Below are 25,832 nucleotides of genomic sequence, written 5' to 3' on the forward strand. Positions count from 1 at the left end.
CCGTTGCCACCTTACTCAGGTACCCCTCAGGATCACACATTGGATCACACATTGTGCTACAGCATCACAAATTCAGTATTTACCCTTCCCATACCTTGTCTTATCGTATATCTTTCTAGCTTATAGTGTATTCCACCAATTTTGTGCATCACTATAATATGTGGACCGTGCAGAATACATCTATGTTTATGCATATAGACTCTTGCACAGGCCCTTATTTCTCGTGCGTCTTATTGGGGGACACAGACAACATGGTTTAGTTTAGCTGTCCCCCAATGAAGACTACGAGAAAGATTTTACGGTGAGTAAAAAATCCTCCTTTCTCGTGCGTCTTTATTGGGGGACACAGTTAAACTAAACTGAACTAAACCATGGTGTCTTTGTCCCCCCAATGAAGACTACGAGACAGAGATTTTACGGTGAGTAAATAAATCCTCCTGTTTGTTCTTCCACCAGATTGCAGGCTGGTATGTTCTATTATTTTGTATATTAAATCCCAAACACACATTTAAAAAAAAACAAAAACTAACCACCAATAAAACAGTGCGTAAGTACGGGAATGCATTTTCCATTAGGCATTCACGGCCCTGTGCCTACGGCAGCAGTGGTAAGGGGAGCTGGAGAAAAAAAGAATAAAAGCCTGAGCCTTAAAAAAAAACAAAAAACAAACAAAGAAACATGCCCTTTTTTAAACTACAGATTTGGAGCTGCAGCTTTCTCACTATATTGTGGATTTGAGATTGATTTAAATAGTGTCTGTCCCTAGGGATGAGATCCATAGTCAATATGCAACCAAAGTCTGCATCTAACTACTGATTTCTTTGCAGCATATTTGTGATTAAATGTAAATAAATGTAATGCTTGTGGAATCATCCTAATGCAGTGCATTCAGTCAACATGAGTGCCAAGGTACGAGTAGGCACAATCCAATATACTGTTAAAAAAACTATGCACAGATACCATTTGAAATTCATAATCAAAATATAAATACTTTATTATTTTACAGACGTTACATACATATTTAACCATGATAATAGTGTATTTATATAGTGAAATGTTTAACACACAAGTCATGATATAAACATCAAAATATGTATTATAAAACCATATCCAAAAATTATACAAGAAAAGACAGATGAAGACAAAATGAACAGTTCATAATTACAGATACAAAAAAATAAAAAATTCAGCCACCCATTGAATCGGTTATGTTTTCAAGATTATTTATACGCAATATCCATTTAAACTGTGTGTGCCTATCAGTTTACTGTGAACATAACATTTTAATACTGACAATAAAAGAATATTAGCATTTATAAGAAAATATATGGTGTTTATAAGAAGCCCTACTTAAATTTATAATGTAAAACTCACAACGTGGTCTGGCATAATAAGTGAAAGGGGTCCAGATAAAGCATTTTCTCTCTAAAAAACGCGGTCAAGATGGATACCTAATTGATACTGATCCATTCTCTCATTTGTACTCTGTGTACCACTTGACAAATGTTATGACCGAGTAGTTCCACCATCACTGAAATTTTTTTTGTTAGATCTCCAGGTAAATGTGCAGTAAATGCATTATAATAGCAATAATTTACAATCTCTCTTACATATGTTAAATATGTCCATAGTCCATTTAAAATCTGCCTGCGGCGTAGCTATGCTATTAAGTACAATTTGTATGAAAGGCAAATAATTTGCATACGCCTCTCAAATACACAATGTGACATAGTAACCAGCTAAAACAAACATTTACACATGTGCACCAATACTTTAGCACCAAATACAGCTTGTTCTATTTCACTTCAGCTTTTGGCTTCATTTATTTTAATATAGGATTTATTAATACAGTCAGCAATATTTAGTTTGGATACATCATTTTGGTTTCTACGGCAGTTTTAAGTAACTGCATATCTACCCAAACCGGGGTTTAGTTAGTTGCAGCTAATGGTCGCTTTATTCCATAGCATTTTAAGAGGCAGGAAGTCTGGGTTGTTGTCCTGGGAAATAAGCTGACAATATTGGAGAAGATCCAGATTTGGTTAAAGCTGGCTTTGGTGCTCCTGAAAGAGAAAGAATAAAGTGATGTGCAGGTGTAGACAGATAAAACTAAGGCTAACCAGTTACAATTAAAATATCCAGTAGCACCCCCTTCCAAAATATTGGCTTTGCAGGCTCAAATATCAACCCTTAACAAAATGGCGACCTCCAGGAGATCAATGAGTAAACTAGAAAAGAAAACAAAATTTACCAATGCTCCCAAATTCCTTCAGGTCACATGGACTATGCTCATGCCATTAGGGTATGAACAGTTATTAAAAAATACCCTTCTTCCCTGTTGTGAAGAGACGACATGTTACATTTAAACTTACCTGAACTTGAGCCATTCACATTCTTTGGTACTTTGACAGGGACACTTGCATTTCTTTTAAGGTATTTCAAATCTAATCCAGTCGGATCACTGTAACATTAACAAATGAATTAAAATAAGTACAATCTATGGGATTATTATGGCCCATTCACAATGCACATACTCCAAATATTAGCTATAAGAACAAGTGTCTATCAACCCCCCCCCCCCCCCCCCCACACACACACACAGATAGATATCTTTAAGGTTCAAATTTTTAAGGGGGGGGGGGTGTACAAAGGGTTGGACCCCCGCAATCTCCTACTTTTCCTCTATCCTGTGGATAGGGGAGAAGTTCATTTATCCAGGATAGTAGATGTGGAGTCAGAGTCGTGGAGTCAGAACTAGTTTTGGCTGGACTGACTCAGACTTTAAAAAAAAAAAAAAAAAAAAAAAAAAATCTTATAAAATTCATGTCAAAACTCAATTTTAAATTGTTCTAAGTTTTGCTCATCAATATATATTATGAGCAAGATTCTAATAGGACACTGGCCCTATTAGATAAGGGTAGTCAGGGAAAAGTTGTCGGTCACTATTTGGCAGTTTGTTTCTGAGCTGGAAGAGTCCATTGTGTGGTGGGAGATCTGTGCTGTTCTCTTCCCGGATGCTGGATGACTCTATATGAGCAGCAGTATAATATGAAGATATTCTGTGTAATATAGAGGAGGAGGAGGAGGAGGAGGAGGAGGAGGAGACATAAGCAGTAACCTCTGTTCTCAATGTGGTGTTTTTCTTTAGTGCTCTATGGCTGCAGCAGGCTGTGTGTGTGTGTGTGTGTGTGTGTGTGTATATGCTATGGCTGCAGCAGGCTGTGTGTGTGTTATGGCTGCAGCAGGCTCTGTGTGTGTGCATGCGCACTATGGCGTGCCCCAACACCCACAGTGTCCACTCTGTATCACTATGTGTGAACCCCTCTATATCATTATGGCTGACATCTATAATACAGGTATTTGACATTGTTAGCAGTGTTTCTGTGTGTATGGTGAATATTTAGTTAGGAACATAGAAGATTGTTAGAAGGAAAAGACCACCTGCTCCATCTAGCCTAGTTGTGAGTAGTTCAGGACATGGAGGCTGGAGACTAGCTGCATCCACTGCACACACACAGGAGAATCTGCTTTATATCTTTCCTCATTCCCTCGCCCCAGGATCATGTAGGACATTAGGGAGAAGCTTCTGAGCCAGTGTGATAAATAACTCCCCTGGTATATGACTGGCCATTTATGAAAGAGCAGGAGTCTGTCCTGATAAAATTCAGGAGTCGGAGTTGGAGCTGCGGCTTACTGACTCCACAGCCCTGCCTGGAATACCCCTTTAATTTCCTCAAAGTTTATTTATAATAGACAGGGTGTAATAACCCTTCATGACTTTCAAGACTTTTGCAAGACCTTTACTAATTGAACAAAAATTTTAGAGTTGTATTTAAATTCTAAAAAAAGACTGGTACAAAACATAAAAACTCAACATTTACCTATAACTGATTAGGTAACTTGACACTGCCTACTTCAAAAACAGAAGAAGTGTTGTGTAAGTCGACTACGTCTAAGAGAATAAGTAAGAAAATTATGTATTTTTTAATACTTTGCACCAAAACGAGCACATTTTTAGAATAAAAATACAACTTGGAGCACCCCTTACTTGTAGATCGTAATCTAGGCTTCTGGCCTTGCTACATGAAACTATAGTGTGTGATCACCAGCCCAAGACAGACACTCACCCTCACTATTTAAATGCACTCTAAAAAAGGCTTTCAGTGACATTTTATCTATCCAACAGGATAGGCGATAACTGTCTAAACCAGAGGGGTCTCATCGCTAGGACCCTCACTGATGTTTCTCATCAAATGAAAAGTTCTCATTCAATACCTAATAAGCCATAACAAACAGAAAAACTGCAAGGAATGACATGTAAACCAAGTTAAAACATGTATATTTTAATTATACAATTGGATGTTTTTGCTGAAACTGAAAAAAAAAAATCTCTATATATCCGTGCAGCTGTTTTAAACGGCAAAAAAGCATTTTTAAGATTTACAAACCACTTTCAGAAGATTTCAAATAAAAAAAAAAAAAAAAGGTAATCAATCTGGACTTAAAAACAAAAGTTTTAATATTTAAATGATCTTTATATTATAGTCTTCATTTGAAACACCACATGCTACAGAAATATATATAGCTGTTTAAAGAAATTGTGCAAACAAATCACAACACACCAGACTCACAACAGAGCCAGCTTATACAACCACTGTTTTCATAAGCCCAGTTAAGGAGCAATCTTCCCTGCCAAACAATGGCTCAGTGAGATGCCAATCTGTGCGCAAAAGTCTCGACATTTCGTTACAGGTGGCTAAGAAAGTTGGAGGCAGTCCTAAAGCTGCCTGGAAAACATGGGTAAAGGCATAGGACTGTAGGGCTTTAAAGCGACTCTGTACTCACAATCTGACCTCCCCAAACCACTTGTACCTTCGGATAGCTGCTTTTAATCCAAGATCTGCTCTGCGGTCCGTTCGACAGGTGATGCAGTTATTGTCATAAAAATAACTTTTAATCCTACAGCGCTGTGTCTAACGGCCGGCTTGAATTTGTATATGCATTAGGCTGGCACATCCTCTCTGTCCTTCCTCCCCACCCTCCTCCTCATTAGGAATACTCCAGGCAGATTGCTTCCTATTCCCCACCTGTGGCAGCCCGGCACATGGGCTGGATCGTTAATACATCTGTGCAAAGCTCAAACAGCAGTAAATGTTCCTGGAGCATTCCTAATGATGAGGAGGGTGGGGAGGAAGGACGGAGAGGTGGAGGAAGGACGGAGATATACAAATGTAAGCCACGGCCGTTAGACACATTTCTGCCGGATTAAAACTTGTTTTTATGTCAATAACTGCATCCCCTGCCGAACGGACCCCAGGACAGATCTTGGATTAAAAGCAGCTATCCGAAGGTACAAGTGGTTTGGGGGGGGACAGATTGTGGGTACAGAGTTGCTTTAACGGATAACCCACCCTAAATGTTAACTTAACCCCTTAACGACATCGGGTGTAAACTTACGCCCTCGCGCCCTGGTACTTGGCACATCAGGGCGTAAATTTACGCCCGATGTTTCCCCGATCGCTGCGTGTTCACACACAGCGGTCGGGGAAGATGGCCTGCTATAAATCATAGCAGGCCATCTTAGCTTCACGGCACGGGGGGTGGTTAACACCCCCCGTGCTTACGATCGCCGCTATAGGCTGATCAATTCAGATCAGCCAATAGCGGCGATCGGAACCTTTCCGGGTCATCGGCAACCCGATGACCCGGAAAAAAATGTCGGTCGGTGCTGTCCGAGGACGGCACCGACCGCCATTACTGTAAAAAGTAATGGTGATCGCCGTGCCACTGGCCCGATCGCCGTGAACGGCCGGCCGGCCGTTAACGGCGATCGGGCCGGTGGCACGGCGATCAGAGTCCCACAATATAGTAAATACCTGCCCTGGACCCCTCAGCTAGGTAGCCGAGGGGTCCAGAGCAGGTATTTGTACATTACTCACCTGTCCCGGGCTCCTGATCGGCGTCTTCCGGGTTCGCGGCATCCTCGTCTTCGTTCGGGTCTTCGGCTTCTTCCGTGACGTCACGTTCGGCTTCTCTCGGCTATTTTCGGCTCCAGCGTCGGCTCTTTCCGTATTTTGCGCTCTGCTGCCCTCTAGCGGCTGATATGTGTAATACACTTATCAGCAGCTACAGGGATGTTCAGAATGTAGAAAAAAAATTTTTTCAAATTTTTTTTTTCTATTTTCCGCACCCTATCGCCGCTGAGTGTTGATCAGCATCGCACGAAAGTGCGCTGCTAATCAGCAACTCCTCCTTTTTGGCGTAGGGTGTTTTTTTTCTATATTCTACTGCCACGGTCTGCTGATAAGTGCCGCACATAAGTGCGGCATTTATCAGCAACTCCTTTGTTGGCGTAGGTTTTTTTTTTATACTTACTGTAAAAAAACACGTAAAAAACACTACATTGAACAAAGTTTGACACTACACCACTACATACCCCATATACCAATCCCCGTATACAAATGGCCCCCAGGGTGTTTTCGGCGTCAGAGGGATACGTTATTATTACCTCCTTCACCGAAACAGCCAGTGAGGATGAGGATGATCCTTCTTTACTCCATTCATCCTCATCGTCCTCATCATCCTGTGACGTGTCTGGGGGTAGCGTAGCGTACGCTGCCCCCCAGACACGTCTTTTCCGCCAGTACCGTCCCAATAAGAGATGACGGTATGGAGTGAAATTCTACACACTCTGTGACAGTACCTCAGGGTACACTTACAGATTTCGGGTACGTGCACACTGCGGAATGGCGAAGGATAACCCTTTGTGCATTCCGCAGCTGGCACCCGCCGGCGGACTGATGCGGGCGCGTGTCTCCACCCGTGTCATAGACTCCATGTTATGCATGGGCGGATTCAGTCGTCCATTCAAAGAATGAATACGTTGGACAGAGAGCGGAATCCGCCCGTGCATAGAATGGAGTCTATGACACGGACGGAGACGTGCGCCTGCATCACTCCGCCGGTAGGTGCCAGCTGTGGAATGCACGAAGGGTTATCTGTCGCGATTCCGCAGTGTGCATGTACCCTTAGAGTGTATGTAGGAAGGGACACCCGAATGCAGCCCCCAGATGCCCCCTCCCCCCCCATCCTCGGAGTTAGTGGGGAGATCGTTTGGGAACTGATCTTCCCACTGCTGGATAAAGGTCACCACCTGTACGGGGATAACATTTATACCAGCACCCCCTCTTCCGGTCCCTCGCTGCCCGAGCTACTGTAGCTTGCGGCACGATCCGAAAATATCAGAAGCAGTAATAGAGCCCTAATATTTAGCAGCCATGGAGCGGACCCAGCGCTTCTGTATATGAAGGACCCCGTATCGCACCAGGGCAACATTTTCCAGGTGACGTCCCCCACATTGGAGAAAGGGAGACCCCAGAAGAAGTGCAGAGTGTGGCGTAACAGGGGGATCAGGAAGGACACCATTTTCCAGTGTGCCACCTGTCCTGATCACCCCGGCCTCTGCATACTGGATCGCTTCAAGGCGCACCACACGTCACTGGGGTTCTACATTATCTAAATTCTGTCCCTTATTCCTATTTCAGGGGTCACGTTGATCCAGGGATTATTCTGATCGCCATTATGGAGTCGGGAAGGAATTTTCCCCTGTGATAAGGCTACTGTCGTCTGCCTCACGAGGGGTTTTTGCCTTCCTCTGGATCAACACAGGTTGAATTTGATGGACACCTGTCATTTCCAACCTTATAAACTAATAATTGGCCTAATACCCCCAAATAAATTAGAATTGTCCCTTTTCCCCAGCTAAATAGGTATGGCCGCCATTCCCATTAGAGGATGCCATGATGCAATTACAAAGCCTCTGTGCGGCCAGGACAGTAGAAACCCCCCACAAGTGACCCCATTCTGGAAACTACACCCCATAAGGAATCTAAGAAGGGGGGCAGCGGGGATATGGCCCCCTGGTGACGGCCACATTTGGGACGTGAAAATGGAAAAAATTGTATTTTTTATTTTCTCGGCACATGTTCTACGTAAGTGCCCGTCACCAGTGGGGTCCATATGCTCACTGCACCCCTTGTTAGATTCCTTATGGGGTGTAGTTTCCAGAATGGGGTCACTTGTCGGGGGTTTCTACTGTCCTGGCAGCACAGGAGCTTTGTAATTGCGACATGGCCTCCATCCTCCATTCCAGCCTCTAAATGGCGCTCTGTCCCTTTGGTGACTTGCCCTGTGCCCATATGGAACATTATGCCCACATGTGGGGTATTTTCGTACTCAGGGGACACTACCCTACACGTTTTGTGTTCATTTTCTTTTTTAACCCCTTGTGGAAATGGAAAAAAATCAAGGCTAGACCAACATTTAGTGTAATTTTTGTAAAATTTTTACTCTAAATCATTAATCTTGTCATGTTTTTTCATTTTCACAAGGGGTTAAAAGATAAAAAAAAACATTTAATGTGTAGAGCAATTTCCCCTGAGTACGGAAATACCCCACATGTGGACATAAAGCGCCGTGCGGGTGCAGGGAAAGCCTCCGAAGGGAAGAAGTGCCATTTGGTTTTTGAAGGCTGGATTTGGATGGAATGGATTTCGAGGGGCCATGTTGCATTCAAAAGGCCCCTGTGTTGCCAAGACAGTTGAAACCCCCCACAAGTGACCCCATTATGAAAACTGCACCCCTCAAGGAATGTAACAAGGGGTGTAGTGAGCATATGGACCCCACTGGTGACGGACACAAATGTGGAACAATGTGGCGTGAAAATGAAATATTACATTTTTTACACTATAATGTTGGTTTAGCCTTGAATATATCATTTTCACAAGGGGTTAAAAGAGGAGAAAAAAAACAAAATGTGTAGCGCAATTTCCCCCGAGTCCGTAAATACCCCACATGTGGACATAAAGCGCCATGTGGGCGCAGGGCAAGCCTCCGAAGGGAAGGAGCGCCATTTCGTTTTTGAAGGCTGGATTTGGATGGAATGGATTTTGAGGGGCCATGTTGCATTCAAAAGGCCTCTGTGTTGCCAAGACAGTTGAAACCCCCCACAAGAGACCCCATTATGGAAACTACACCCCTCAGGGAATGTAACAAGGGGTGTAGTGAGCATATGGACCCCACTGGTGACGGGCACAAATGTGGAACAATGTGGCGTGAAAATGAAATATTACATTTTTTACACTATAATGTTGGTTTAGCCTTGAATTTATCATTTTCACAAGGGGTTAAAAGAGAAAAAAAACACACAATATGTGTAGAGCAATTTCCCCCGAGTCCGTAAATACCCCACATGTGGACATAAAGCGCCATGTGGGCGCAGGGCAAGCCTCCGAAGGGAAGGAGCGCCATTTGGATTTTGGAGGTTGGATTTGGCTAGAATGGATGATAAACGCCATGTCGCATTTACAGAGCCCTCGTGCTGCCAAAACACTGGAAACCCCCCACAAGTGACCCCATTCTGGAAACTGCACCCCTCAAGGAATCTAACAAGGGGTGCAGTGAGGATATGGACCCCTTGATGACGGGCACATTTGTGCCATGAAAGTGAAAAAATGAAATTTTTCCCTTTCACGTCACATTGTTCCACATTTGTGCCCGTCACCAGTGGGGTCCATATGCTCACTGCACCCCTTGTTAGATTCCTTGAGGGGTGTAGTTTCCAGAATGGAATCACTTGTGGGGGGTTTCCAGTGTCTTGGCAGCACGAGGGCTCTGTAAATGCGACATGGCCCTTGAAATCCTTTTCAGTGAAATTCAGCTTCCAAAAGCCAATTGGCGCTCCTTCCCTTTGGAGGCTCGTCCTGCGCCCCCTTGGCACTCTATCGCCACATGTGGGGTATTTCTGTACTCGGGAGAAACTGCGCTACACATTTTTTGTCTTTTTTTGCCTCTTATCCCTTTAAGAAAATGAAAAAAAGGCTAGAACAACGTTTTAGTGTAAAAAATAAATTTTTCTTTTTTCACGCCATATTGTTCGGAAAATCTGTGAAGCACCTGTGGGGTCCAGATGCTCACCGCACCCCTTGTTACATTCCTTGAGGGGTGTAGTTTTCTAAATGGTGTCCCTTTAGGGGTGTTTTTTAGGTTTTGACACCCCAGAGCCTCTGCCAACCTGAAGTGGTACAGTCAAAAATGACCAAATATAACGGAGGCGTTGAAATTCACTAGGCGCTCCTTTATATCTGAGGCTTGTGGTTGCGTCAAATAGCGCAATAGGGCCACATATGGGGTATTTCTATAAACTGCAGAAACGGGGCAATAATTATTGGGGTGCATTTCTCTGGTAATAGGTTTATAATTATGAAAAATATTGGATTACAATAAAATCTCTGCACAGAAAATTAAAATTTTCAAATTCCTTACACACTTAGCTTTTATTTCTGTGACTCCCCTAAAGGGTTAAAACACTTTCTGGATGTGCTTTTGCAGAGTTTGGGGGGTGCAGTTTCTGAAATGGGGTGCTTTGTGGGGCTTTCTAACACACAGGCCCCTCAAATACACTTTAAATCTGAACAGGTCCCTAAAAATATCTGATTTTGAAATTTTACTGAAAATTTGGAAATTTGCTGCTAATGTTTTAAGCTTCCTATCGTCTAAAAAAAATGAAAGATAGTTTAATAAATGCCGCCAACATAAAGTAGACATGTTGCTAATGCTATTTAATATATAATTTATGTGGTATAACCACTTTCTGTATACGCAAAGAAGTTTCAAAGTTGGAAAAATGCATTTTTTCACATTATTTGGTTTTTTTTCATAAAGATTTGTTATGAGTATCGACTCCAATTTACCAGAAATGTAAAGTACAATATGTCACGAGAAAACAATCTCAGAATCAGCCGGATAGGTAAAAGCATCCCGAAGTTATTAATGACTAAAGTGACACTGGTCATATTCATAAAATTTGTCTCTGTCATTAAGGCCATTTCAGGCTCTGTCCTTAAGGGGTTAACAAGGGATCATTGTTTACTCATCAAATTTCACTTACAAACATACCATGAGGTAGGTGGCAAAATAGGAGTGGATGTAGAAGGGATACTTCTGGGATCAGGAATTGGACTGCAGTCAGCAGGGAAATTTAAAGTGAATCTCACCTGTAGTAGGGAGGAAAACAAAATCAAAACACATTTTTTCTGGTGAAAAACACTAAAACAAAATATCAGTAGTATTTTTGCATTAGTTATTATTATCGTTGAGTGAAGTGCTCCCATAATCACCATAATGAATGTGCTTGACGTAAAAAAAAACAAGTGTTAAAATGGTGGGGTGGAAATGACGACAAAGAAAAAAACCTGCCTGAGGACCAAACCTTGGTCCACTAGGGCCTGGTACACTTGTTCGTAAAGCTGGGGTAAGACTGTTGGGATGGTACTTAGATGTTACAGAACGGACAGATGGATGAGACACTGCCGAAGCAAGGTATGGGTCATTACCAGCAGTAAATGGCTGGAAAAAGAAAACAATAGCTCAGAAATTCTGACAAAATTATTTTGTTTTATATAAATAAATAATATGGTTTTGTAGAAATGAATGCAATGTTTGAAAATATAGCTCGTTAAAGCTTTATTATAAAACTTTGACCAATAAAAACTTTGCCATGCCAAATGATTTGCCATGGCAGACCCCCACTAATCTCCTAAATATAGATAGGAGAAGCTTCACTCCCCGACTCAGCACAGGAGTCTGGTTTTATAGTATGAAGCCTGCAATGAGACTGGTAGAGCAGAAAGCCAGGGAGTGAAGTGCTTAGGGCCCTATTCCACCGGACGATTATCGTTTGCATAATCGTTAACGATTAACAATCTCAAACTACTGCTATTGCGAAAGACCTGAAAGCATATTTCCATGGAACGATAATCGTTACTTATGATCGTAATAGCGATCGTTTTTCTTCGCTATTTATTCGCTATTGCGTATCTATTGCGAACGATCGAACGATGTCTTACGATGCGAACGATTTGCGAACGAGCAACGATAAAAATAGGTCCAGGTCTTATAAAGCGATCAACGATTTCTCTTTCGGTCGTTAATCGTTAACTGCATTTCAACCGAACGATTATCGTTTAGATTAGAACGATTTAACGATAATCTGAACGATAATCGTCCAGTGGAATAGGGCCCTTAGCCACACGCTTCTCCCATCTCAATCTTATAGATTGGTGCGAGTCTGAACACCCAGGCCCTCTGACCAATCAAAACCCCATTATGTCAAATCTTTCATAAAATAACACAAAATATTTAAAGTGTCCCTCTCATTTAAAAGAAAAAAAATTCAACATGTTAGACACATCAAAAGCTTTGATCGGTGGAGTCATAATGTTCAGACCCCCACATCTTCACTTTGCTTCTCTGTGATGAAGACGACTTTGCATAATGAACAGATAAGAATTGAGGGGGAAGGCTGGAAAACAGCCTTGTAAGTACAGAAGGAAACAATTTTGCCTTATAAAACCTATTACAGAGTTTCCTATTGAACTATTGATTTCTGCAAAGTTGGTTGAAATGACAGCTACACTTTAAAGGGGTTGTCCAGCGAAAAATTTCTTTCTTTCTTTCAAATCAACTGGTGTCAGAAAGTTATAGAGATTTGTAATTTACTTCTATTAAAAAATCTCAAGTCTCATGTCAGCAGAGAGCACTCTGTTAGACTTAAAATAAAACACTTCCTGCATCACATTTAGTAGCTAATAAGTATAGGAAGACTTGAGATTTTTTAATAGAAGTTAATTACAAATCTATATAACTTTGTGATATCATTTGATTTGAAAGAAAAATATTTTCACTGGAAAACCCCTTTAATTAAAAATGCATTAATGTAAAAAAAACAAACATCTTATTGATCATCAAGAATTGAAAACTGATTTATCTTGAAAGTATGAGAAGAATTAAACATTCAAAGATTAACAAAAAAAAGTATAAACCTGTGCATTTTCCATCAGAAGTGCAACAGATGGTCTTACGGGAAAGACAAAACATGTATACTGTTTCTCTACTCATCACACTTCCTACAGTCCAGAGCAAAGTGTTCCTTATCTTTTTTCATAGAACCTGAGGGATACATTTTCTGTTTTAAAACACCTGTCCATATATTCTTAAGAATTGTTTTCTCCTTCAGATTACCATCAGATTTAGTTTACAGCCATCTGTTGTACACCTGAGAAATGGAGTGTACTGCACACTTGGGAGCCATCAGAAAACAAGATCTCCTCTACTTGTATTGCTTTTAAAGAATTATATAATTAAACTGTGTATCAAAAAGATATGAATAGATTTTTTTAAAATCATATATTAAAAGGTTATGGACACATTTGAATGCATTTTTATTGCCTTGTACTTCATTTGATGGAAGGAAATAAAAAAAAAAAAAAAAAAACACTCATTTCTTCATCATTTTGTTTCTCAAACATTTAGCTCAGTTTCTGTTTTCCAGGCTCCACGCTGCCCTGTCAGTCTCAGCATAAAATTGGTCAAAAGGGCTGTCTGATGGCTTGACCTCACTGTCCTCTACTGAATGATCTTTGCCGATTTATGGCCAGAGCCAACCAGGTTGTCTTACAGTTTTTACTCGGAGCAGGACAAAGCAGTTAAAAGGCAAATCAGCTAATTTTGATATTGCATGGTAAAAGGGAGCATTCTAGATTCCTGTAGAGTCTGAAACAAGATATGGTAGAAGATGACAAATATACTTTTGTCCACCAAAATAAGGTGTATCTTTGCAAAATAAAAGGCACATGTCGTATTGAGAATGGCCTTTATTGCAAAGGAGGAAAAGAATTTACACACTATTTGAGCAATATGTTGTACTTGAGTCTTATTTTTTTCTGGGTCAACAGTTAAACTCTGACTGAAACCAGTACATAGCTATACCCATAGTGTACACCTGTAGTGCCGCTACCTTCTACATGTGCATGCTTTGTCCCCTAAGAATACTTTCTCTTTCCCCAGGTGCTGCCAACTCACACTACACCAGTGGAATAAGATCGCATAAGTCTGTGGCTTCAGAGTCAGTGTAAAGTACTTGCAAAAGAACGCTGGTAGACCAACCAAAACACCGCAGAGACACCATCAAGTGTCTTGACGTCAGTGTATTCTAGAGCATTGCCCCCTGGAAAATCAAATATGCAAAAGAACACTGCAGAGACACCATCATGTGTCTCGACGTCGGTGAACTAGCCAGACCTTCCTCTAGGAAGGAACAACCAGGTCAAAGAATGTCTCCAATCAAGGAAACCACCCGAGCAAGGTATCCATCCACAGACAGCTGTTTTGGGTATTTGCCCCTCATCAGTATGGAGGAGGTTTCTGACTAGTGGGAGCAATGCCTAGTAAGTGCATGCAAAAGGACGCTGGGCAATGCACTAACTAGGCATTTCTCCCACTAGCCAGACACCTACTCCACACTGATGAGGGGCAAATACTTCAAAACAGCTGTCTGTGGATGGATACCTTGCTCGGGTGGTTTCCTTGATTGGAGACATTCCTTGGCCTGGTTGTTCCTTCCCAGAGGAAGGTCTGGTTAGTTCACTGACGTCGAAAAACGTGATGGTGTCTCTGCAGTGTTCTTTTGCAGTGTAAAGTACTTGCCAGAAGATGGTTAAATAGAGTGCTGCAAAGTGTAACGAGAAATACAAGGATATCTTGTCACTAAAAGTACATTATTATAAAGTATAATTTAAAATAGTAACATGTTGACACCTCAGCCCAGTTAAACAACATAAAGAGATAAGCAAAAACACAGACAGAATGATAGACAGACAGATTAGTTTATAGACCAGTTATATAGATCTGTGTAGATCAAGAAACCTAACAGTCAAAAATACAGTTTCTGTGATTTACCAAGTGATTGACCTTGTAATTAAAAACCACAATAATTAGAAGATGCTCGGTCAGTCTAAATTTGTGTCTGATCTTTAAAGAGCAATTACCTAAGCCAAAGCAAATAGATGTTAATTTGCTAGGAGCTTGTGTACAGATGCATAATTAAGCCGTGTGACAAGGTTCTTATCCTAGTGTGGATGTTACTATCAGAGCCAAAAAAGAAGTTGTTGTTGTAGTAATAATAAATACAGTAGATAGAGTGGGGGCAGAAAGACTAGGCAAGAAACAAACAGCTTTCAAGTATAAGGGTACTATTACACGGAACGATAATCGTCCGAATTGGCCCGATTCGGACGATTATCGCTCCATGTAATAAATACAACGATCAGCCGATGACAACGATCATTGGCTGATCGTTGATATAGGTTCTGACCTATTTTCTACAGGCGCCGACCACGCACCGCTACGTGTAATAGCGGTACGCAGCCGGCGACTGACGATATACATTACCTATCCAGGCTGCAGGGGTCCTCTTCCTCTGTGCTTCTTGGTCCCGCTCGCTCTAGCTTCAAAGCGGTCTGTCAGCTGACAGGCCACTCTAAAGCTAGAGCGGGCAGGACCTGTGGAGAAGCGGACCGCAGGAGCATCCCTGGAGCGTGGATAGGTAATGTCCCTGCAGCCCTTGTTAAATGATTATCTGGCCATGTAATGCTACGTTTACACGAAATGATAATTGGCCCGATCGTACGGTTAACGATGTCGGAGTAACGATTTTTTTCATAACGATCAGCATTTAGACGGTACAATATATCGTAAGGAAATATCGCTTTGCGATAGTTTTAAGATCGCGCGCCCGCAGCCCGGCCCCCCGCTCATCCGCAGCCCCCTGCGCCGACTCGATCGCCACGAGCATACCTTACCTGCTCCGCATAGGTGTTCGAAATCCCCGGCTCACCTCTTTATTGCATTGATTGCCTGAGGTGGGGGAACCGGGAATTTCAAACGGCTCCTCTTCAGCACCGATTGGCTGAAGAGGATCCGTTTGAAATTCCTGGCTCCCCTCTTCAGCCAATCAATGCACGGCAGCACTGATTGGCTGAAGGGGAGCCGGGAATTTCATACGGCTCCTCTTCAGCCAATCAGTGCTGAAGAGGAGCAGTTTGAAATTCCCGGCTCCCCTCTTCAGCCAATCAATGCACTGAAGAGGTAAGCCGGGGATTTCGTACACCTGCTACGCGGAGCACGTAAGGTATGCTAGGGGGCGATCGGAGCGGCGACAATCGGGGGTGGCGATCAGAGCGGCGGGGGTGGCGAGCAGAGCGGCGAGCAGAGCGGCGATCGGGGCGGCGGGGGTGGCGATCAAGCGGATGAGCGGGGGGCCGGGCTGCGGGCGGCCGGACTTTCGCACGACGACTGTTTACACGGAACAATCAGCGAATTTTAAAAGATCAAAAGTTAAAAGATCAAAATGAACGATTTCTCGCTCGTCGTTCGATCGTTCGCTGCGTTTACATGTATGATTATCGTTCGAATTCTATCGTTACCGTGCAAATTCGCACGAAAATCGTTTCGGGTGAACGCAGAATAATATGCCTAGTAAACGAGCGACGATCTAGCAGATCGCTCCTCATTTATAAGTAAATGGGGTCAAGTTGTGGCCACTTGTGGGTCGCAATATAATATTTACTTGAATAAGTAGTCACGAGACCAGGTAGTACGACCAGGAATTGCGTTAAAGACCTTGCCTTTTCCCTCAGGCTCTCAAAGCCAGTAGTTTATTTCTCCATGGAAAAGAAATTGAATATTAGGGTGTATTTTTGCAAGGCATCAGTACTTTATACGGTAAAACAAAGGATGTCATTAATAATGTACCACAAAACAAAATTTATATAACTTTGGAAAAAATAAACAAACCTTTACATGAAAATGCATTGCATTGCTCTATTCTGACAACTAAATTCTAAAATGTTATTTTAATTTTTCTATGGTACTATGTGAGGGCTCACTTCTTCCAGGGGGAGCTGTACTTTATATTGGTACCACTATGGGGTGGATGTGACTTTGATTACTTTTTCTGGAAGGCAAGGTGAACAAAAAACAGCAGTTCTGGCGTTAGATTTTGTTTACTGTGGGGAATTGATAAACTTTTTAATATAATATATATAATAAATAGAATGCTACATTTTAAAAAGTTTTGTAGTTTTTTTTCCTCTTCAAATGATACATATTTTTATTGCTTTACTATTGTTATTTATAATAGGAGACTTTAGCAAGCATTTACAGGTGTAATTTTCTCTACAAAATACCACTTTTGTGCTGATATCTGAACCCATGTTTGTAAAAATGGTCCTTTTAAGTACTGCAGTTCCTGATCTGCAATGCATCTGAGAGAAAAAAAAAAAATTCATCTTACCTGGTTGCTCTGAACAGCACCCATGTTTGAAGCAGGACTTGTTGTTTTAACCAAACCAGGCTTTTCACATAAGGCTTGCGGTCCTTGCAAAGAGGCAATTTTATTTTCATTCAGCTGTTTGTTAAGCCAGGAAATCACTAGAAGTTAAAAATTAACTTTATAAATTTTTGTTAATAAATATTCTAAACAAATAAAAAAGTTGCTTGATTTTATTACAGATAAAATTTTTATGATTAAGAAATTTTGTGATTTATCCAATCAGTGTGATTTATCCAATTTCTTATCTTACAACATCTGGGTTCTTCAAATATTATCAGTTAGTGCCATGAATTACTAAGCAGTAGTAGCCAACGACTGAACTTTCCATGTAAAGCTCCAAAGTTCAACAATTACATTTTTCTTTTTACTTCTACATTTCTGATTGCATGCACGTAGAAATAACTATACTCATGAACCTTCAAAATCCTGTATAAAGAAAAAAGTCTATCATGTACATTTTTACTAGAACACGCAAAAAGTAACCTTACAAATATAGTCTGAAAACTATATAAACAATCCTTGCATTGTCCTCATACTTAAAGTGGCACTATCAGCAGGTTCAGCCCAGTGAACCTGCTGATATGAGCCAGCCGCCATTTACCTCTGGAATCCCAGGCAGTCCTCCTTATTCCTGTGGGGTCCGGTATACTGGTGTTTTTGGCTAATTGCTGATATGCTAATTAGCGTGTTCGGAGCATTTGGGGCATTTCCCATGCTCCTGGAGCACCCGCTCGGGCCGCCTAGCCTGCCCCCTCCCACGATGAATATTCATATATGCATAGCTAGGCCGCTTGTTATGGGCTGCTTCCTGCACATAGACCATAACAAGCGCCCTAGCTATGCATATATGAATATCCATGGTGAGCAGGCCAGGGGGGTGCTCCGCAAGCATAGGGGAACGTCCCAAATGCTCCGAACATGCTAATTAGCATATCAGCAATTAGCCGAAAACACCAGTATACCAGACCGCACCGGAATAGGGAGGACAGCCAGGGAATCCAGAGGTGAAAAGCGTCTGGCTCATATCAGCAGGTTCACTGGCCCAAACCTGCTGAAACTGCAGCTTTAAAAAAGCTTATTTATACTTCTAAATTAATTCCTTGCAGCTTTATGCTATTAAAGAGGTTATCCAGCACTCACACATTTTTTTGCTGCCATATAATAAAACATTACTATACAGTGTGTGTAGAATTATTAGGCAAGTTGTATTTGAGAGGATTCTTTTTATTATTGAACAACAACTATGTTCTCAATGAACCCGTCAGAGTTGGAGCGGAGCTCTCTGCCCTTTACTGATCCAGCCTCGGGCCCATCTATCTGGCCCATTAAGAGTCACTCTCATTTCATCAGTCCATAAAACCCTAGAAAATCAGTTCTAAAATATTCCCTCAAGACTGTGCCAAGAAATATCTTATGTTTCTTGTTCAAAGGTGGTCATTTTTCAGCCTTCCTTACCTTGCCATATCCCAGAGTATTGCACACCTTGTGCTTTTTGATACTCCAATATTTGTTGCAGCTCTGAATTATGGCAAAACTGGTAGCTAATGGCGTCTTGGCAGCTTCACGCTTGATTATTCTCAATTCATGAGCAGTTTGTATTTTTTTTTTCTCAACACGCTTCTTGTGACCCTGTTGGCTATTTGCCATTAAACGCTTGATTGTTTGGTGATCACGCTTCAAAATTTTGGCAATTTCAAGACTGCTGCATCTCTCTATAAGACACAATTTTTGTCTTTTCATAGTCAGTCAAATCTTTCCTTTGACAAAATGGGTCAGAAGAGAGAAGTTGCCTAATAATTAAGCACACCTAATATAGGGTGTTGATGTCATTAGACCACACCCCTACTCATTACAGAGATGCACATCACCTGATTTACTTAATTGGTAGTTTGCTTTCAAGCCTATACAACTTGTAGTAGGACAACATGTATAAAAAAGGATTTGATCAAAATACTCCTTTGCCTAATAATTCTGCACAGAGTATATGCTTACCTCTCCAATGATACAGTTGCTGGTGTCCCCCACTGTCTATAGAAACAGTTAAGCCTCATTCACACAGTCCATGCAGTTATTCGGATGAGGATAGCGGCACTGATTCCTCTATCCGGAGCCCTCACTGCTGCCCGGCACGGATCCCCCCACCACCAGGAGAAGGCAGCGTAGTCCAGGTTTCTTCTGGTGAACATTAAGCCAGTCTGCATGGGGAATATGTGAGTAGTAGATGAGATGACAGGAGAGCACATCATGCTCTCCTGTCATCTCTGCGGACCGGGGAATGATCCGTGCCGCGATCCACACTAGGACATGTCCTATTTTCTTGTGGTGCTGATCGCGGCACGGAACATGTGAATGGCCACATTTCCTTCAATGGTCCCTTAAATTGTCCGTGGTTGCAGATCCACGACCATGCACAATTTCATGGGACGTGTGAATAAAGCCTTACTTCTGAGACATGCTAGTCTCGAGAGTTAGGGCCCTATTCCACCAAACGATTATCGTTTGCATATCATTAACGATTAACGATCGCAAACGACCACTATTGCGAAAGACCTGAAAACGTTCACTCATTTCCATTGAACGATAATCGTTACTTATGATCGTAATTGCGATCGTTTTTTCTTCGCTATTTATTCGCTATTGCATTCGTATCTATTGCGAACGACCGAACGATGTCTTATTCAACGCAAACGATTTGCGAACGAGCAACGATAAAAATAGGTCCAGGTCTTTTAAAGCGATCAACGATTTCTCGTTCGGTCGTTAATCGTTAACTGCATTTCAACCGAACGATTATCGTTTAGATTCGAACGATTTAACGATAATCTGAACGATAATCGTCCAGTGGAATAGGGCCCTTACAGTCCACTCAGCCAATCACTGACTGAGATGGGATAGAGCCGCTGCCAGTAATTGGCTGAGCAGACTGTCACTCCAGAGACATGCAAGTCTCGGAAGTAACAGCAGCTACAGAAAGCGGGAGACACCAGCGACAGCATCAGGACAATGAGGTAGCGAGGAGAGGTAAGTATAAATGTTTGTGTTTTCTTATATGGCAGCAACATGTAAAATGTGTGAGCACCAGATAACCCCTTTAAAGACAGAAAAGACATGTGAAAGCATAAGTCAAATGTGACAAGATCAAGAAATGCATATTACACCGCAATATGTAGTAGACTCAGATATTTTGGCTGTAATGAGTCACTTGTTGATAAAACCAATTAAGCAACTCCATGGACTGCAAATAGCAGAATGAGATGTCAGCTTACTACCAGCAAGTAATATGTGTTTTGTTGTATATCATCCATTCAGGAAGGATTAAAAATAAATTATAGCCCATGCAAAGGACTAACAGAAACGTAGAAAGTACTGTAAGTACTAAAGTGAGGGAGATAAAGTCACAGAAGCCAGGAGTATCAAGTGACACTGTGCCTTATATACTATAAAATAACATTGTAACAGCATCTTTAGCAAAACTTGCCATTCTCATTGGTCTTTAACAGTTGCTTGCTCTCTTCTAATTTCTCAGTTGTGCAGCTTAGCTGCTCTTGTAACTTTAATACCTAAGAGATTAATTTTAAACACAGAAACTTATCACAACTCATAAAAAACATCAATTGTAGAATACATTATAAACTTTAGGTAGTAAATCAATTTTGGGGAGGATTTATGTGGAAATTTGCACGTAAACTTTTTATTAAGCCGCAGCTTTATAAAAAGGTAAAAAAAAGTTTTATTATGCACTAGGCAGGGGGAGGGGAGGCAACTAGTCATTAGTAGCCTCCCTGCCTGTTAATAATCCTCGCAATACTAACTCATAGGCAGAGAGTGGTGACTAGTCACAGGCAGCTCCCCACCCAGATGACTAGGTACTGCCCCTCTCCCGGCGGTACATGCACAGACAAAAATCAGATGAGATGAGTTTTGAGTAAAGATGAGCGTGCCGCCAAGGTTAGAGTTCGTACAAACCTGAACGGTCGGCTTCTGATTTCCACCTGCTTGATTTTCTGCCTACTCTGTGGAGAGGGTGGATACAACCTAAAGACCACCTGAAAAACCAATGGCTGTATACCAGTTTTCCAGGCGGTCTTCAGGCTGTATCCACCCTCTCCAAAAGCTAGCAGACCGCAGGAATAAGAAGCAGACAGTTCAGGTTTGTACAAACCCGAATCTCAGACGGCTTGCTTATCTCTAGTTTTGAAGCTTTGGGTATTGGAGAGGCGTCTGACATTTCTAGGTAATGTATTTCATAGAACTGATGCAGCTCTGGTAAAGTCCAGAAGACAGCAGTTAGAGTTGCAACTTGTGAAGGATGTTAGTTTTAAGTCATTAGCAGAGCGTAAAGCACAGGTAGGATGGAAGATGGAGATGAGGGAGGAGATATAGGGAGGTGCAGCACCGTGGAAAGATCTGTGATTAAACAGTAGGAGTTTGTATTGTGTTGTGGGCAGAGCAGGGAGCTAATGTAATTACTGGCACGGCTGGAAAGGGAGATCAGCCTGGCTGCTGTATAAAGAATGGACTGGAGGGGGGGAAGAATTAGACAAAGGAAGGCCGATTAGTAGGGAATTGCAATATTCTATGCGGGAATGAGTCAGAGCAACAATAAGAGTTTTAGCTGAATCTACAGTAAGGGAGGGAAAGTCTTTATAGATTTTTTTTTTTTTTTTTTTAGATGCAGGTGACAAGAACGTCAAAGTGATTGAATGGGGAGGGGGAGGACATATCAGAGTCTAACATAACCCAGAGGCAGCCGGCTTGTTGTGTAGGGGTTATGGTTGCACCACAGGTGTGGAAATGTCAGGGAGGGTGGTTAGCGGAGGAAGGAAGTACAAGTTATTCACTTTCAGTAAGATTCAGTTTTAGAAATTAGAAGGACATAATGTTAGAGACAGCAGACAAACAGTCACTAGTGTTTTAAAGGAGTGAAGGGAGGATATCATGGGAGGAGGTATGAAGTTGGGTATCAGCACAGAGATGGTACTGAAAACAAAACCTGATTACAGATTGTCAATTGGGTTAAGTGTAAAGTGACAAAGGGAGGGGATCCAGGACTAATGCCTGAGGAACCCCAACAGTGATAATGCAAATTATATACTAAAGGAGTCGTCAGAGGGATATCAAGAAAACCAGGAAAGAGGAAGAAAGCTGCCATGTTTTTCTAATGCTGGATAAACAGTTTAAAGGCAGTGAGTGAGGAAGTGGAAATCAAATTGCAGTTTGTATAATTAGCCCAAAATTTACCTCATCTTCTCTAGTCCTTAGGCTATGCTTTACATTAGCAAGCTCTGCCTTCTCCTTCTGAAGCATCTGATCCTTCTCGCCCAAAAGCTTTTCTTGTTGCATTGTGACAGCATTTTTTAGCTTCATTTTGTCTACCAATTTCTTTAAGTCTGTTTGCAACTTTTTGATAATCTCATTTGCCTGTAAAGAAGACAAGAAATTATTAACAGTCTGTACCTCAATAAACAAGAAAGAATGACATCCTATAAAAATGAGCTTACTTTTATCAGCTCTTCAGAAAGTGATTTGACAGTGGTTTCAAGCTTTCCAGTTTGTAGTTGTTTCTGATCAAGTGATTCTTCTAGCTTTTTCTAAATGAAAAAAAAAAAACATAAAAATTGATGAATTGAAGCAGATGCTGAATGGAATATGGTATTAGTTACTTGCTTTGTTGGTTATAAATTCAACAAAATAGCAAGACATAAAATTAGCAATTTGTAAATTACATATTTGTATTACATATTTACAACTCCAGCATCAGGAAATATTTTTTTTAAAGGGGGAGGGGGGAGTTCAGAACTTCAAACAAACCTTATGTTCCTGGGCACGCTCACAAGCCTCTGTGGTTCTTATCACAACTTCCTCTTTATCTTTTACTTCTTGCTCTAGAACAGCTGTCCGCATTTTATACTGATTTAGGAGTTTCTCTTTCTCATGGCACTCAGAGTCCAGTGTAGCATTTTCTCTCCGGAGAGAAGATACCTCTTGCTTTAGTCTATGAATTTCCTTAAATGTGAATCACAAAAGTTATTATAACATATATTGAGAAACAGAAATGGAAAGACTGAAAAGTGAAAGTGTAACCATTTTACTGTTTCGTAAAGCCATACTAAAAGTGGTTAAAAAAAAAAAAACTTTGGAAAATGTGGAACATATGAAAAACTTCTTCGGCTTTGAGAGTTTCATAACTTTATCCTGAACTAAATTCACACTGCTCATTACTGCCATATAATGTCTTCCATGTTGCAGTTTGCTAGTGTGCAAGACAATCAGTGGAGCAGCATCTTTTACTCAACAACCACTGATAGGATGTTCACCAAGTTCACAAAGTTTATTTGGTCTGTGTTGTTGAAGACAGGTTGTGAGTGGCTGCATGTCTGTAGCTGCGGGTCTGTGGCTAAGGGTGGGACTATGGATGTGTGAATGTGGCCTTAGATTCTCTTATATACCAGTGTCCCAAAAAAAAAAAAAAAAAAAAAAAAGTACCACGTGTCTCAAAATAAAAATAAGTGACATTTTCAAGTGTGTTCAAGCAGTCAGCAATGGCAGGAAATCCCAGCACCAAGTAATTCTTCTGCAGCACCACAACAAGGTAAATGAAGCATTACATATTTCGCTTTGGAATTAATGGGTTGTTCATGTAATGTACAGACATGCCAGGTACTCTGTAGCGAGACATGCTTTTTATAGTTGTCCTTTGTACAAGCTAACAGATGAGGATCCTGGGTGGCATTCCGTTAATAACTTTCTTAACACAGTACTTAACAGGTTTTCTAAACCAGACAATGGCTTAAAATGTATTTAACCACTGCAAGGAATCTTTTAATTAACAGAATCTAAACCTGCTTCTTCCAAACACCTCACACTTTCTAACAAGACTCCACAGCCACGGGGAATTTTAATGTATAATCACATGAATAAAAGGACTACACAATAGACATATATTATTTAATACATAAATATACTTTATCAACTATTAGGGTGCTATTTAAGGAGTATTCCCATATGGAGTAGTGGTTGCCTATCCACAATATAGGGTATCACTAAGATCACAGGGATCCGACCACTGAGGCCTTCCTCAATTTTGGGTATAGGGACCCTGAAATCCTGTCTAAAATTAGTTGTGGGTCGTGCATGAGTGCCACTGCTCCATTTAGTTTCTATTGAGCTGAAGAGTCAAAAGCTGCATTTCAGGCTCATGGACGGCTCCATAAAGAATGAGAAAGGGCTTCAGATAGGAATACTGCTGTAGGAATTATTAATAAGCTTTATATAGAAATGTTTATATTTTAAGTTTAGTCAACTACATCACAATTTATGAATTGGTTTGTCCTGCAGAAGACTACACACCTCTTCCACTGCTGTAAGTTTGCCTTTGAGTTCTCGAATGCATGACTCTGACTTGTATTTCCTTTCTGTGAGGTCTTTATTAATTGATTCCAACTCAGACACTCTGCTTTCCAAGTGCTGTATTGTGCGGTTACTCGACGATTCCAGCTCTTTCTTTTGTTGGTCATATTGCTGCTGATACTGAGCCTGAATCTATAAAGAAAGGAACTTGTTAACAGTTTTAGTAAAAAAATTAAACTGAATAAAATTTCAAGAGTGGATAAACTACATGCGAGGCTAGGTTACAACTTCATTGCATTTCACATAGTACTTCTATTGCAAAAAGTGTGACTGCCCATTAGTGAAACTCCTTTGACACAAGCTTTGATTTCTACACTACAAAGAGCTTTTATAGACAGCATAGTGCAGAAGACAGCGAATGCTACAATGAATAAAAATGTTTGCATTTCACACTTTCGATTTCATTTTAAATGAAATAAAACAAAGAGACATCATAAAATGTCAAACCTGTAAGACTTTCTCCCTTTCAGCTGTGATTTCTTGTGTATGCCTACTGGTTAGTAATGATGTCTGCGATGTCCAATCACTCCTTAACTTATCAAGTTCCTTACATTTTTCTGCAAGTGCCTACAATAAAAAAAAAGGTAGAGAACAATTAGCCAAGGAACTTAGGTTAAAGGGGTAGTGCGGCGCTCAGAAATTATTCACAGAATAACACACATTACAAAGTTATACAACTTTGTAATGTATGTTATGTCTGTGAATGGCCCCCTTCCCAGTGTCCCCCCCCCCCCCCACCCGGGTACCCGGAAGTGTGGTGCGCTATACATACCTGTCACGTGCCGACACCAGTCTTCTATCTTCATTCAGCGACGTCTTCTTCTGGCGGACGGCGAACAGCTCCGACTGTTCCGAATGCGGTCCGCCCTCTGCAGCGTCATCCGATGCTCAGCCGCGATTGGCTAAGCATAACTGTGTTCAGCCAATCGCGGCTGAGCACAGTTATGACGCGGCGGAGGGGGGACGGGCGGCAGCGACTCGCCCGTCCGTCCGAAGATGACGTTTGGCACAAGATGGCGGACGGCCCTCAACACGGATCAGGTAATGTATAATGCACCACACTTCCGTGTACACGGATGGGGGTGGGGGGACACTGGGAACGGGGCGATTCACAGACATAACATACATTACAAAGTTGTATAACTTTGTAATGTGTGTTATTCTGTGAATAATTTCTGAGCGCCGCACTACC

The 25,832-nt window shown here is 41.4% G+C and overlaps 1 protein-coding gene across 3 annotated transcripts in view; it reads right to left on the reverse strand.

The window, feature by feature from the left end:
- Window positions 1-1,039: 1,039 nt before the first annotated feature.
- The window catches only part of LOC138785605 (spindle assembly abnormal protein 6 homolog), a 65,399-nt gene continuing 40,606 nt past the window's right edge, over window positions 1,040-25,832 (reverse strand). For 2 of the 3 annotated variants that reach the window (XM_069961710.1, XM_069961711.1), the window contains exons 7-16: window positions 25,088-25,207; window positions 24,581-24,772; window positions 23,042-23,236; window positions 22,732-22,821; window positions 22,472-22,651; window positions 20,709-20,790; window positions 17,192-17,328; window positions 10,957-11,054; window positions 2,373-2,461; window positions 1,040-2,063 (exon numbers count right to left, since the gene is read on the reverse strand). In XM_069961710.1, the coding sequence (XP_069817811.1) occupies window positions 1,972-2,063; window positions 2,373-2,461; window positions 10,957-11,054; window positions 17,192-17,328; window positions 20,709-20,790; window positions 22,472-22,651; window positions 22,732-22,821; window positions 23,042-23,236; window positions 24,581-24,772; window positions 25,088-25,207 (1,275 nt within the window). In that variant the 3' untranslated portion in view covers window positions 1,040-1,971. Of the gene's footprint in view, window positions 2,064-2,372; window positions 2,462-10,956; window positions 11,055-12,894; window positions 13,612-17,191; window positions 17,329-20,708; window positions 20,791-22,471; window positions 22,652-22,731; window positions 22,822-23,041; window positions 23,237-24,580; window positions 24,773-25,087; window positions 25,208-25,832 lie in introns of those variants that run through there. The other variant, XM_069961712.1, reaches the window with a different exon arrangement.

This window comes from Dendropsophus ebraccatus, chromosome 3 (assembly GCF_027789765.1).
Source record: "Dendropsophus ebraccatus isolate aDenEbr1 chromosome 3, aDenEbr1.pat, whole genome shotgun sequence".
Taxonomy (NCBI): Eukaryota; Metazoa; Chordata; class Amphibia; order Anura; family Hylidae; genus Dendropsophus; species Dendropsophus ebraccatus.